The sequence below is a fragment of the Saccopteryx bilineata genome, chromosome 12 (genome assembly GCF_036850765.1).
Source record: "Saccopteryx bilineata isolate mSacBil1 chromosome 12, mSacBil1_pri_phased_curated, whole genome shotgun sequence".
Taxonomy (NCBI): domain Eukaryota; kingdom Metazoa; phylum Chordata; class Mammalia; order Chiroptera; family Emballonuridae; genus Saccopteryx; species Saccopteryx bilineata.
In genome coordinates this window covers 28,497,595-28,511,796 of record NC_089501.1, presented here as the reverse complement: position 1 = coordinate 28,511,796, position 14,202 = coordinate 28,497,595, and the positions used below count along the sequence as shown (strand labels likewise).

The 14,202-nt window shown below is 35.8% G+C and overlaps 1 protein-coding gene across 1 annotated transcript; it reads left to right on the top strand.

Moving 5' to 3' along the window:
- Window positions 1-1,923: 1,923 nt before the first annotated feature.
- Window positions 1,924-13,318, top strand: TAAR1 (trace amine associated receptor 1). Its single transcript, XM_066248446.1, has 2 exons — window positions 1,924-2,043; window positions 12,190-13,318. The coding sequence occupies exon 2, from the start codon at window positions 12,302-12,304 to the stop codon at window positions 13,316-13,318; it is 1,017 nt and encodes a 338-aa protein (XP_066104543.1). The 5' UTR covers window positions 1,924-2,043; window positions 12,190-12,301.
- The last annotated feature ends 884 nt before the right edge of the window (window positions 13,319-14,202 follow it).

The following is a 14,202-nucleotide window of genomic DNA, read 5'->3' as shown; positions in this document are numbered from 1 at the left end:
AGAAGTTTTTGCTCAGCAAGAGAAACTGATAACAAAATAAACAGACAGCCAACTAAATGGGAAATGATATTTTCAAACAACAGCTCAGATAAGGGCCTAATATCCAAAATATACAAAGAACTCATAAAACTCAACAACAAACAAACAAACAATCCAATAAAAAAATGGGAAGAGGACATGAACAGACACTTCTCTCAGGAAGAAATACAAATGACCAACAGATATATGAAAAGATGCTCATCTTTGTTAGTTATTAGAGAAATGCAAATCAAAACTGCAATGAGATACCACCTCACACCTGTTAGATTAGCTATTATTAACAAGACAGGTAATAACAAATGTTGGAGAGGCTGTGGAGAAAAAGGAACCCTCATACACTGTTGGTGGGAATGTAAAGTAGTACAACCATTATGGAAGAAAGTATGGTGGTTCCTCAAAAAACTGAAAATAGAATTACCTTATGACCCAGCAATCCCTCTACTGGGTATATACCCCCAAAACTCAGAAACATTGACACGTAAAGACACATGCAGCCCCATGTTCATTGCAGCATTGTTCACAGTGGCCAGGACATGGAAACAACCAAAAAGCCTGTCAATAGATGACTGGATAAAGAAGATGTGGCACATATACACTATGGAATACTACTCAGCCATAAGAAATGATGACATCGGATCATTTACAGCAAAATGGTGGGATCTTGATAACATTATATGAAGTGAAATAAGTAAATCAGAAAAAAACAGGAACTGCATTATTCCATATGTAGGTGGGACATAAAAGTGAAACTAAGAGACATTGATAAGAGTGTAGTGGTTACGGGGGAGGGGGGAGAGGGAGAGGGAAAGGGGAGGGGGAGGGGCACAAAGAGAACTAGATAGAAGGTGACAGAGGACAATCTGACTTTGGGTGATGGGTATGCAACATAAGTGAACAACAAGATAACCTGGAGTTGTTATCTTTGAATATATGTATCCTGATTTATTGATGTCGCCCCATTAAAAATAAAATTATTAAAAAAAAAAAGAATTGGAACCGATAATCAATCTAGCATAACAATTTTATGATTTCCTGTAACAGAATAAGAAATAGAAAGAAATAGATGAGAAACTGCCTTGTTTAGCTATCCATTTTGCTATATTGAAGGCTTTGACACCATGTATAAGAGCATCATTTGGAAGTTTTATATACAGGAATTTAAAAACTGATGGGCTAAATATGTGTGATCATATAACCTCTAAAGCAGTGACTTTCTAATTGTGATTAGTAATATTATAGGGTATAAATCCTACTAACTTAAAAAAACTAAACTAGAATAAAATGGAAAATATCAGAGTGAATTAGTTGAATAAGGTAAGGGTACTTCTAATGAAAACATTTGTTTCTGTTATAGATGTATACCTACGTGTGTATTGAGTCATAATATAAAATGTATTTTTTCCCAGTGGTTAAAAAACATTTGAAAGCCACTGCTTTAAATTATTTTCTAACTATAAGATGTTACTGAGTTTAGGACTTTCTCCATTTTAGAAATATTCCTTTGGTGGTACAAGTCATCTGTTGTGAAAATGAGCGACTGTTTTAGTGCTAGTTATTTCCTTTGTACAGATGTCTAATACAGGAGTATTTTCCTTTCAAATCAATCAATAATTAAGGCTGTTTTAATGGATGTGCGATTTCATTTATATGCTGTTAACACCCATGGCTGTGGTTACTGGTGGCCTATGCTTGAGATTATTTTTAATGCAATGGTAATATTTACTTTCTCCACTTAGCTTGCTCACTGCTAGCTTCCTGATGCTGGTTTAGAATAAAAGCACCTCCCAGTTATAATTTCTCAATAATATACTGTTACCTTGTTTCAGAAAGATTTATTATCAGCTTATCTTTTTCAGATTTTAATGTTTGCGTCATCCTGTCTGTGTTAACGGTGGCCTATGGTAGCGCAGCAGTGGCTCTGGCCAGCAGCAGCTGTGCGGCTCTTCCTAGAGGCAGTGTTCCTGCGGTCGGCTCATCGCTTGCTGTGCACTCTTACCTGAGCAGGTAGGTCTGTGTGCATTGAGCCACGCTGAACTGTAGAGACTAGACTGGAGGTCTTGGTACCTAATTCTCTCTTCCAGAGAGAATGCTCAAAAGAGTAAGACTTATGCATGATTTGGTACTTATTCAGACATTAACTTTAGGATTATTTAATGCAAAGATTAACCAGGTTTCTGTAAGTGTAGCTGGTTAGTACCTACTTTAGTAAGAGAAACTAAAAAATAGTTATATATTTTTAAATAGTTTACTTTACATGTGCTTTTTAAAATGTTTCACTATACGTAATGGAAAATTCACCTATGGAAAGTTAAAAACTTTGCAAAGTTGAAACTTGACTTTTTTTTTAAAAAGTCTACTTTTCTTGTACATAAAAAGGAAATTTCATGTTGTATACTTGACTAGTTTTAGGATAATAAAAGGAATCTCCAAAGAAATTATTACAGGTTTTGAAATAACAATGTACGTATTGTTGCTATATACTAAATTACAGAACTAAAATTTTATTTGCACAAATAGCATTTGGTAATAATGATCCTAACACATTTCTGAATGCCTTCACACTTTAGTGTATGTTTGTGTCTGTGTCTATGTGTGCTATATATTAAATCAATTAACAAGAATCTTTCAGTTATAATTATCTAAATCTGATATGTATTATCCTACACATGTACACCTAGCAGGAACCCATTCAGAAATAGTCTGTTTTCCACGATATTGCTGGAGATATTTTCCCTCTTATCTGCCGGCCTATGGTGATGTGTAAACAAACAAATGGATTTTGTTTCCTGTTTCTTCAGGTAGGAAACTGCTTCCAGTAATCTCTCATCTCAACAAGCATGACCTAAACCTTTGGAAATCTTGTTTCCCCTACTCCTTATCTCTTTTCTCTTTTAAAATAAGTATATTTTCAAAAATATGCTTGGTGTTTTAATAAAAATTATTGGATAAATTACAGAGTAACAAATGCATTTTTGTAATAAAATGATTATCAAGTCCATTTCTAATTCTATTTTCAAAATTGTAGGGTAGAACCAAAATAAGATAGGGGTTCAGTTCAGAAATTTAGTAAAAGTATGATTTTTAATATGAAGGTAAAAATAACTGGTAAAGAATTATACAAGTAAAAGAAACGCAAATAACATAAACACATTAATAATTATTCACTGATACTTTTTTTTATTAAAGTTTCACTTGACATTTACCTCATATACATTTACTTTTATTTAATTATTTATTTTCTGGTTATGAAAGTGACTCTTTCTCATAGTAGGAACCTTGAAAGATGTAGAAGTTATAAAAAAGAAAGCAAAACTCACTCATTATTTCACCACCCAGTAGAAATTATTGCTAAAATTTGGTGTTACATATATGTCTTTGTTGTTGTAATTTTTGAGTTTTAATCTCATTGTCTCTGAGTAAATGGTACTGAGAATTTGGGGCATATAATCTCATACCTATTTTCTCTGTGTTGTGTGTGTGTACCCTAGAGAACTTTACAAAATTAAAGTTTTAGCTAAGCATCATGTGATTTAGTTGAGAAGTCTAACTTCTCAGTTCCCACCAGCCCTGGTAACAATTGGCGATTAGTGAGGTAGTTGAGAATTTAAATTCTAGGTTAAAAATTAGTTTTTTTCAAAATATATTGTTTATTTCAAAAATATCTAACAAACATTGCATTATGTTATATTATCATAATCATTGTTTATTTAAACTAAATCTTTCCTTTTTTACATTTTATTTATTGATGAGAGAGAGAGAGAGAGAAAGGGACTGGAAGAGGAACAGGAAGCACCAACTCATAGCAGTTACTTCTCATAGGTGCCTTGACCAAGAAAGCCTGGGGTTTCGAGCCAGCAACCTCAGCTTTCCAGATCAACACCCTATCCACTGTGCCATCACAGGTCAGGCTAAACTTAAATCTTAATTTAGATAATGTTATTCACTAATGTTCCTTTTTTTTTTTTTTTTGTATTTTTCTGAAGCTGGAAACGGGGAGAGACAGTCAGACAGACTCCTGCATGCGCCCGACTGGGATCCACCCGGCATGCCCACCAGGGGGCGATGCTCTGCCCACCAGGGGGCGATGCTCTGCCCCTCCCGGGCTTCACTCTGCCACGACCAGAGCCACTCTAGCGCCTGGAGCAGAGGCCAAGGAGCCATCCCCAGCGCCCGGGCCATCTTTGCTCCAATGGAGCCTTGGCTGTGGGAGGGGAAGAGAGAGACAGAGAGGAAGGAGGGGATGGGGGTGGAGAAGCAAATGGGCACTTCTCCTATGTGCCCTGGCCAGAAATCGAACCCAGGTCCCCCGCATGCCAGGCCGACGCTCTACCGCTGAGCCAACCTGCCAGGGCACTAATGTTCCTTTTATTCATCTCTTGATATCTAAAGAACTTTTGGTTTGATTTAATTTTTTATTGTTAGAGTATTTCTTACAGTTTTTCAGAGGTGGTCGTGCATGTGTGTTTGTTGTCTCTCTTTTACCTTCACATAATTACTTTCCTGGCTGAATATAGGATGACTGAATTGCCATCCTATTTCCTTAATTGTTTCTAAGCTCCTTTTAATGTCCTCTGGGTTCCAAAATTACAAATGAGAAGTCCTATGCTAACTTGATCCCCTTTCCTTTTTTATTTTTAAAATAGCTTTATTGAGGTATAATTGATGTGCAAAAAAAACTGCACATATTTAATGTGGACAATTTGATGGGTTTGTACGTATGCAAACACCACTACTATAAACAAAAAATTTCTATCCAGATGGATGCCTGTGAGATTTTCTCCTTTGTGGAATTTAGAACCAAACTAAGTGTACGTGCCTAAATTTTTATTGGTCCCACAGAGTACAGAAATAAGCTAATGAAGTCCTTAGTTCATTTGTTCATTCTGTAATCCTTTTTAAAGTTTTGATGCTCTAGACATTTTCCAGCCCCTGGAGCTATAGCAATAAATAAAACACAATCTTTTTCCATATAACACACTCCCTCTATTTCATTTTATCTTACTGTTTTTACCCCTTTGTTCCCCCTTCCTCTCTCTTTCCCCTCTCCCTATAGTAACACTCAAGAGTGCATCCTTTTTTTTTTTTTTTTTTTGATAATTTATTGATTGATTTTACAAGGGACGGGGAGGAGTGAGAAGCATCAACTCAGAATTGCTTCAGTTTAGTTGTTGCTTGCTTGTTGCTCGTCAAATGTGTCCTGTTGGGCAAGCCCAAGGTTTTGAACCAGCAACCTCAGTATTCCAGGTTGATGCTCTATCCACTCTGCCATCACTGGCCAGGCAAGAGTGCATCTTTTTATATTAATTTAAATATATATATGTATTCTTGAAAAAGCTTTGTGATGCTTCTTATATATTCCCCTTGGATGTTTTATTTATTTGATTAACACCATACACAAGATGCTAGCTTACAAATGTTAAACTTATTCCAGCCTCAGAAAAACCCAGAAAATAGGTTGTGTTTCCATGTAAGGAAACTGCAGCCCGAGAGGCTGAGTAGCATGTCCAAGGCCAAGCCCAGGCTTGAACAGAGGCAGCTGGGCACAAAAGGCCATGCTGTTTGCACATAGCTCCAACCTACCTACCAAGCTCAAAACTGAATTCCTGACTTCCTCTTGCTTCTTGTGCTTCTCCAGCCATCATCTTTCCCAGCTCAGTAAACGGGACCTCCACCCTCCAAACTGCTCAAACCAAAGGCCTTGCTATTTCCCTTGACAACTTTCTCCCAGCCCATGCTCTGTCTACCGTCAATACCTGCCCGCTGTATCTCAGGACACAGCCTAACTTGAGCAGCACACGCCCCTATCACAGGCACTGCCCTGACCCAGACCAACATCTTCTCCCACCAGCTTACTGCAGCAGCATGCTCAGCATTGCTTCACTTTGATCCTTGCTCTCTGCCTCTGTTCTCAGCACAGAAGCCACAGTGAATCTGTTAGAATAGATCAGATCATGTGGCGCAGTTTAAAGCCCCTTGGTATCTTTTTACTCAAAGGCAAAGCTAAAACTTTTGCTGTGTCCTCTGAGGCCCTATTCAATGCAGCCTTATGCAGCTTCTCTGGCGTCCGCATCTCCTTTTCTCTGTTTTGCTTCCTCTGCCCCAACCACATTGACCTCTGCTGTTGTGCAAACACACCGGGTATGCTCCCAGTTCTTTGCATGGACTGTGCCCTCTAGCTGGATTGCACTTCATCCAGATGTCCATGTGATTGGCGCCTTACTTTCTTCAGGTCAAAATCAAAGTCATCTTCTTATTTTAGTCTTCTGTGGCTACCTTATCTATAATTTCAGTCCTCTCGCCAAACATTCCATATCTCTCTTCCATGCTTTTTGTTTTCCTTAGCCACCATGGCAATCTAATATTTTATTTATTTATCATCTTTATTTCTTTGTGCCCCACCTCCAAGGGGAATGAAAATTCCATGTGGGCAGGAAATTTGCTGTGTCTGTCCACCCCTTTCTCCTCAGCACCTACTGCCTGATAGAAAGCAGCCAATCAATATCTGTTGGAGAAGAATTTCTTTTCACTTTAGCTTATTGTATGTGATATTATTCCACCTTAGTCACAAGATCAGTGATTTACTTTTCGGTTGTGATTATTCTCTTTTATAATGTCTTTAAGCATTTTTTTTTTTTTTTTTTTTTTTACAGATACAGAGAGAGAGAGTCAGATAGAGGGATAGACAGGGACAGACAGACAGGAACGGAGAGAGATGAGAAGCATCAATCATCAGTTTTTCGTTGCAACACCTTAGTTGTTCACTGATTGCTTTCTCATATGTGCCTTGACCGTGGGGCTACAGCAGACCGAGTAACCCCTTGCTCGAGCCAGCAACCTTGGGTCCAAGCTGGTGAGCTTTTGCTCAAACCAGATAAACCCGCGCTCAAGCTGGCAGCCTCGGGGTCTCAAACCTGGGTCCTCCACATCCCAGTCCGATGCTCTATCCACTGCACCACTGTCTGGTCAGGCTCTTTAAGCATTTTTTAAAATATCTGTCATCATTTCTTTATGTTTCTTTTTCTGTCCTCTAATTTGATCTTCTCGGGTATGTTTTAACAAATTTTTTTCAAGTTCTCATTTTTCTGCCATATTTTCTTTTTTTAGATTTTATTTATTCATTTTAGAGAGAGGAGACAGAGAGAGAGAGAGAGAGAGAAAGGGGGAGGAGCGAAAGCATCAACTCCCATATGTGCCTTGACTAAGCAAGCCCGGGGTTTTGGACCAGCGACCTCAACATTCCAGGTCGACACTTTACCCATTGTGCCACCACAGGTCAGGCTTCCGCCATCTTTTCTAATTGGCTCGGCCTCTCCTGTGCTGCTACTGCATTTTCTTAAATGGCTTGTAAACTTTCCCCTGGTTCATGTCAGGGGTGTAGAATTTTGGGGCATCCATAAAGTCCAGACTGTCAAGTCTCTTGGGGGAAGATTTTTTTTCACAGACTGACCGGTTTACCATGCTTGCTTCCAAATCTTATATGGTATGACTTTCCTCAAGCTCAACTTTTTAAAATGTATCGATCAATAGCATTTTAATTATTTAGAATTATTTTAAACTTAATTCTATGTTTAGTTTGCATAAAGCTAATTATTAATTCTTTTATGACTTAACTTCCCAATTCTCAAGATCCTAATTCTCATTTCACAACAAGTAATGCTTCTCTACAAGTGATTTGTTTTTTCAAAGAAGATACATGGGTAGTATATTTTATAGCACTTGACTTTCCTAAACCATCTTTTACAGTCACATAAAGACACATTTTCTGCTTAAAAAATTTTTTTGGTTTCAAATTTTTCTCCTCATACTTCTTTATATATTATATATACTACTCTGTTAAGATAAGGCATTCAGTATTTCTGAGAAGTTTGAGGCTAGCTTTATTTTTATTCCTGTAAAAGTACATTATGGAGGGGTTGGGATTTGTAGGGAGAGACCAAATTACATTTATTACAAAGTTAAATTCTTGTATTAGCTTTGAATACAAGTACTACCAGGCATCTTAAAGTAGGTAAAGTAGGATAGCCATGCAAAGCAGGAGAACTCAGCAAATTTCAATAGTTCTTATTTCCCAGAAACACTGATGGGGACACATAACAGCTGGCAATACTCTTATGAAAAGTAAGGTCTTGCTAGGTGAAAATGTCTAGTTTTGCTACCCTGACTGCTCTTTAAATTGAGTCTTGGAACAACACTCTTTCAGAAGATTTTATCTGGACAATTACTTTTCCACTTTAGGGTGTGGTTAAGAATGTCAAGCTTTCTTGGCTCTAGAACCAAATAAAGAATTAACAAGTTTCCAGTTCTAGCCATAGGGAGAGAGCAGATAAGGTCTCTGAACAAACGTGTTCTGTACTTGAAGACTATTCAAAGGATTCACAAAGTGTGTGTGACTTTTTTTTAGCATATTTTAAATCTTTTATCTCCTTTGTGCATCATGGACTAGTGACCTTTCATAAACTCAACTGGCTGCATTGGCTGACAGTATATTCTTCATGATGTTCAAATGGTCATAAATAGGTCAAGAACCATCTGAAACCTTAGAAGTTTATCAAAAGTTTGAGTGCAAAAGTTTCTGTAAGACTACATTTTTTATGTTATCAAAGCACAATAAGAAATCATAAAACTATACATTTTGATTAAAACAAAGTTTAGCTGCAGTTTTAGTTTTATATTATTTTTAAATTTCCTCCCTCAATCAATTAGGACATCATATACTTTAAAGTTTCTCTTATAAAAGCAAGTATAAAGTAGCCACAAATAGTTCTAGAACAGACATCAAATTCTGAATTATAATGTCTCATATTGCTACCTCTAATTATACATTATGTGATAACTGCAAAATCACCACGTAGAAGAGACACAATGTCTAATATTTTGAATGTCCCTAGTACAACCAGATTGTTTTCCCTAAAAGATAATTATACCTGAAATTATTTATTTATATTTTTACCAATGAAAATTTTATACCTCAGTCCTGCCTTTTCTATTTTTTCACCTATAAGTACAAAATTATTTTATATTTTATATAATTTGTCATCTGAATTAAATATCAATGAAAAACACAACTTAGCTGTCACAAGTCACAGAACGGCAGGTCTGTAGCTCCTTCCTGCCTCATCTATAAAAGCACAGGGCCATGAAAGTGTGAGATGAAATGGCATAAAGAGCATACTTGTTGGAAGGTAGAGGGTTAAGGAACTGAAAGTCCATATTGGATCATTGGCATGGACAAAAAGTTAATAAAAATTTTGGTAAGTGTAGCCTTGGAGAAAGTGACAATAGGTCCAGAGCTAACATTTTCAAAAAATAAAGAGAAATGGCATGAGAGTCTATAAATGCTTGTAGCAGGAGGAAATACAGGTTGAAAAGAGAGCTCTAAACCTTACGGATGGTGGAGTTTGGAAAGGAAGGAGTGACTGGTCTGCAATGATGATGGGTCCTAGAGTACGCTTACTTTTCCTCCAAGTCCTATGGTATAAAGCAGTGATTTTCAACCTTTTTCATCTTGTGTCACTCATAAACTAGTTACTAAAGTTCTGTAACAACGTCAAAAAATATATTGTCAGTTTGACAAAAAAATAAGCATAATTTGGATTCATTCACACTGGATGGCTATTGTGTTGACTGTTTTGACTTTTTTCTTTGACAATTGAAGGAAAAAGAAGAATGTGCCCCTGACTAAATAGGTATTACATGTCTAAAAAATTCTTAGAGCACACCAGTTGAAAATTGCTGGTAAAAAAGAGTTCTAGGGATACAGGAGAGAAACCAGCCATGCTTGGTAGAGCACAGGGGAGGAAGTATTCTCACAAGAGAGACCGTTTTAGATAGAATCAAGTGAGGAAAACTTTAGAGAAGAGTTTGAGGATATAGGATGATGACCATGAGCTCCAAGGGGCACACTTGGAAAGTTCTTGTGAGTAATAGCAACTTAGAAGACGAGTTCAGATCATAAATTGTATACAGATGAGAGACTGAGCAATTAGACATGCATGCTTGACAAAGCCAGGGTCAAAGGGCATGGTGGGATTAGTGTAGACAGCCTTTCATTGGGACATTGGGAGCACTCTACCGGCAAGTTCCTGTTCTGCTAGACAGATCTATTTAAAATTTTAACTTCTACCAATATATTTTTTAATTTATATGTCATTTTCAAACATTAAGTATTAAATAATTTGCTCAGAAGAGTTTGCTTAACTAGATAATCAATGAGAGATTTATTAACTCTCTATATTACTACTGTGTGTCCAACTTGGATAATTTATATATTCAGATAATAATCATTTCTAGCTAGCTAAAGAAAAGAAACAGAACCACTATTATGTCATGTTCATAGATAAGCATTCAACTCATGATATCATCATAGGACATTTATTTAAATAGGTAAATCTAAAAACAAATTAAAACACTTTAAAAATGCTCATGCAAAGATGATATGTAATAGTCTTTAAGTTGGGTGGAAAAATTATTCTATTGAAGTGTTTTTAATATTAACAATTTCCAAGATACCATGCTTAAGGCTCTATTTCGCTGAAACCAGGTTGTACAAATACGAGAGGGAAGCCGCGGGGTCATTTGGTTTCTATCTGGGAACCTACCATTACAGACACCCAAAGAACAAGGTATAAAAAGTTGTCAAATAGCTTTTTCATCTTCTGTGAATTTAGTCTTCTGAAATTAAACAAGGTTTTTCTCCATTTTCCCTTACTTGATTTTGGACCCTAATTTCCACTGAACAAATGAACCTATTCAAGATGGTATCAGGTAGGAATTTTCTATTTTTTGACTAGTAGTAATTCATTAGCAAACACTTCCAAACAGTGACCAGAGTGTGCTACTTGGTTCCTTTAAAAGAAAGAAGGAAAAGGGGAAACAGAAAAAATATCTAAATAGATTAGTAATTTAACCAATATAGTTTAGTTGAGTGTACACTTGTATTTCATAGTAAAAAAAAAAAATCATTCAGTGAAATTTTAATTATAATTCAAATATTGCTTAGTTTAATAACCTGGTGTTAGTCTACTATTCGTTCTTTTGTAAAATGGGCCTGAGAGGACAGAAGGCAGAAATAAATTGGGAGAGAGGTTTTTAATTTATAAAAATATGCATTTTATTTTCTAAATATTTTATTTATTCAGTTTTAGTTCTGGGTAAATTTAGACTTCTGTGTGGTCTTGATCTATACTGTCAGCCCAGAGAGAATGGGTAGCAATGAAAAAGACAGAAGCTTGCTGGAATTTTAAGCCTTGTTTTATATTTCACAGTGTAGTATCAGGATGTTCATTGATTGCCAGAAGTTTAGATTATTTCTCTAAACTAACCCTCCATCTATCTATCATCTATCTATCTGCCTATCTATCATCTCTCTATCTCTATTATACTTAATAGACATATATCTACAATACTATGTCTATATTGCAAAATATACTGCAAATTTTCAGGGTCACACTAGAATCTATGTAAACACAAATTAAAATCAATTAAAAATGCCATAATTTAGCATAATTACATAATGATAATTACAGAATAATATAGGCCAATAGGCATATGAAGAAATGTTCAATGTCACTAATCATCAGAGAAATGCAAAAGAGACGTTTTAAAACTGGGCCCCATAGAGCTTTAAAGTTCTTCAGTGAGGCAGGAGGAAGAGGCCTAGTGAAAGCGGCATCTCCCTTTTAACAAGGTTTTGCTTTTTTCTGTTTTATAAATTGTGATTGCGTGAAAAAAAATTTTAATGGGTGTTAGAGCTTTAAAAAAAAATCTCCTGTGCCATGACCACAGCTGACACTGAAGCGCAATGTTCCTTTCTCTTCGCTACATCCCTTCTTACATGTACTTTGGTCTGCATATTTAAACTCTTCAATAATTTAGACCGCAATACCACACTTCATCAGTCAGGGCCATTATTCAAGACATTCTACATTTTTTGATGCAAGTCCAAAGCTTAATGTTCTTGAAAATAATTTATCTGAGTTGATTCTTTCCACAGTGAAAAAATAAAAAACTGAGTTAGTAAAAAAAAGAAACTGTACTACTAATTGAGACATTAGGTCCAAAATATTTATTTTTTAGCGAGAAGTAATACATAATGGTATTAGAAGTAAGAAGAATCAAATTGCCAACGATTCACTCTTCTTTTCCTTCTAGGTTTCTGGGATAGATATATGAAACTAAAAGATGGGACTGTAACCTGATTTGGATTTTGGAGAAAGATCAACACACAAAGGAAAAAAATAAACGTGGATAGCCCTGAGGAACAATGTCTTTTTGCCATAATACAATTAATATTTCCTGTGTGACAAGCAGCTGGTCGAATGATGTCCGTGCTTCCCTATACAGTTTAATGGCACTCATAATTCTGACCACAGTGGTTGGCAATCTGATAGTTATTATTTCCATATCACACTTCAAGCAACTTCATACTCCAACTAACTGGCTCATTCATTCCATGGCCACTGTGGACTTTCTGCTGGGGTGCCTGGTCATGCCTTATAGCATGGTGAGATCTGTTGAGCACTGCTGGTATTTTGGAGAAGTCTTCTGTAAACTTCACACCAGCACTGATATTATGCTGAGCTCAGCATCCATTTTCCACTTGTCCTTCATTTCCATTGACCGCTACTATGCTGTGTGTGACCCGCTGAGATACAAAGCCAAGATCAGTATCTTGGTTATTTTCGTGATGATCTTTATTAGCTGGAGCATCCCTGCTCTGTTTGCATTTGGAATGATTTTTCTGGAGCTAAACTTCAAAGGAGCTGAGCAGATGTATTACAAACATGTTCATTGTGTAGGGGGTTGCTCTGTCTTCTTTAGCAAAACATCTGGAGTACTGGCCTTTATGACTTCTTTCTATATACCTGGATCTGTTATGTTATGTGTCTATTATAGAATATATTTCATAGCTAAAGGGCAGGCAAGATCAATTAATGATGCTAAACAGAAGCTTCAAATTGGATTGGAAGAGAAAAATGGAATTTCAGGAAGCAAAGAAAGAAAAGCTGCAAAGACATTAGGGATTGTGATGGGAGTTTTTCTAATATGTTGGTGTCCTTTCTTTTTCTGCACAATCATGGATCCCTTCCTGGACTATTCTATTCCACCCACCCTGAATGAGGCATTAATTTGGTTTGGCTACCTGAACTCTGCTTTCAATCCAATGGTCTATGCATTTTTCTATCCCTGGTTTAGAAGGGCACTGAAGATAATTCTATTTGGTAAAATATTCCAAAAAGATTCATCTAGGTGTAAATTATTTTTAGAATCAAACCCATAAAATTTTTATACCTTTCTGTTTTGCAAAACAGCTGGTGATTGTGTTTATGAACACAGCATAATCAACCACACAGACCAACTGCAGAGTCTTTTTAAAGAATGTATCATAAGATGTGGTGATTCTATCTTGCTTCCTACTTGGCAGGTAGTAGGTATGATCTCTACCATTCTTTCTTTACATACAAAGTTTTGCAAATTCAGAATCTAAGGTCCTACATTTAAAAGAACTTTTCTTGCTCTTCCATAAACTTCCATTAAATTGACAGTGGTCCATTATTCAGTTGTTTAGTGGTAGAAACTATGGGGCTACATTTGAAAATGCAAATCAAAATGACTCTGTCATTTATTTGCTTAAATATGTTTGGTGTTTTTTTGTAAAGTCAACATAAAGTACACATAAATGTTATTTATTAAATAATTATTTATATATACTTCTCTATTTATTGCCAATTTTTATTAATATATGTTCTGAATTCTTTTTATTTTTAATGTTTTTATCTTTTGTATTTTAATCTTTCAATATCTTTATTTTTATGTTTTTAAGATACATATTTTTAATTCTCATACTCATAGAAAACTTGGAAAATAAAGGAAACAATAAAACTAAAATATTATATGGACCCATAAAAATAAAAATCACTTATAGCTCACTTCCTGAAGTAACTATATTGTTTAAATTCTTAAAAACATCAATTTTTTGGTGACTATAATATTATGTTGTATGGATAATACAACTTTTCTTTTTATTTTGACACTTCCCTTCTGTTGACGACTTAGGTGTTTTTCATTCCTTTTATATATATAAAAAGGAAATTAAAACAAGTTTCTGCCTGTTACCTACTACTGCAGCTCATGAAAGTATCTGGAAGGATATTACCATATTTC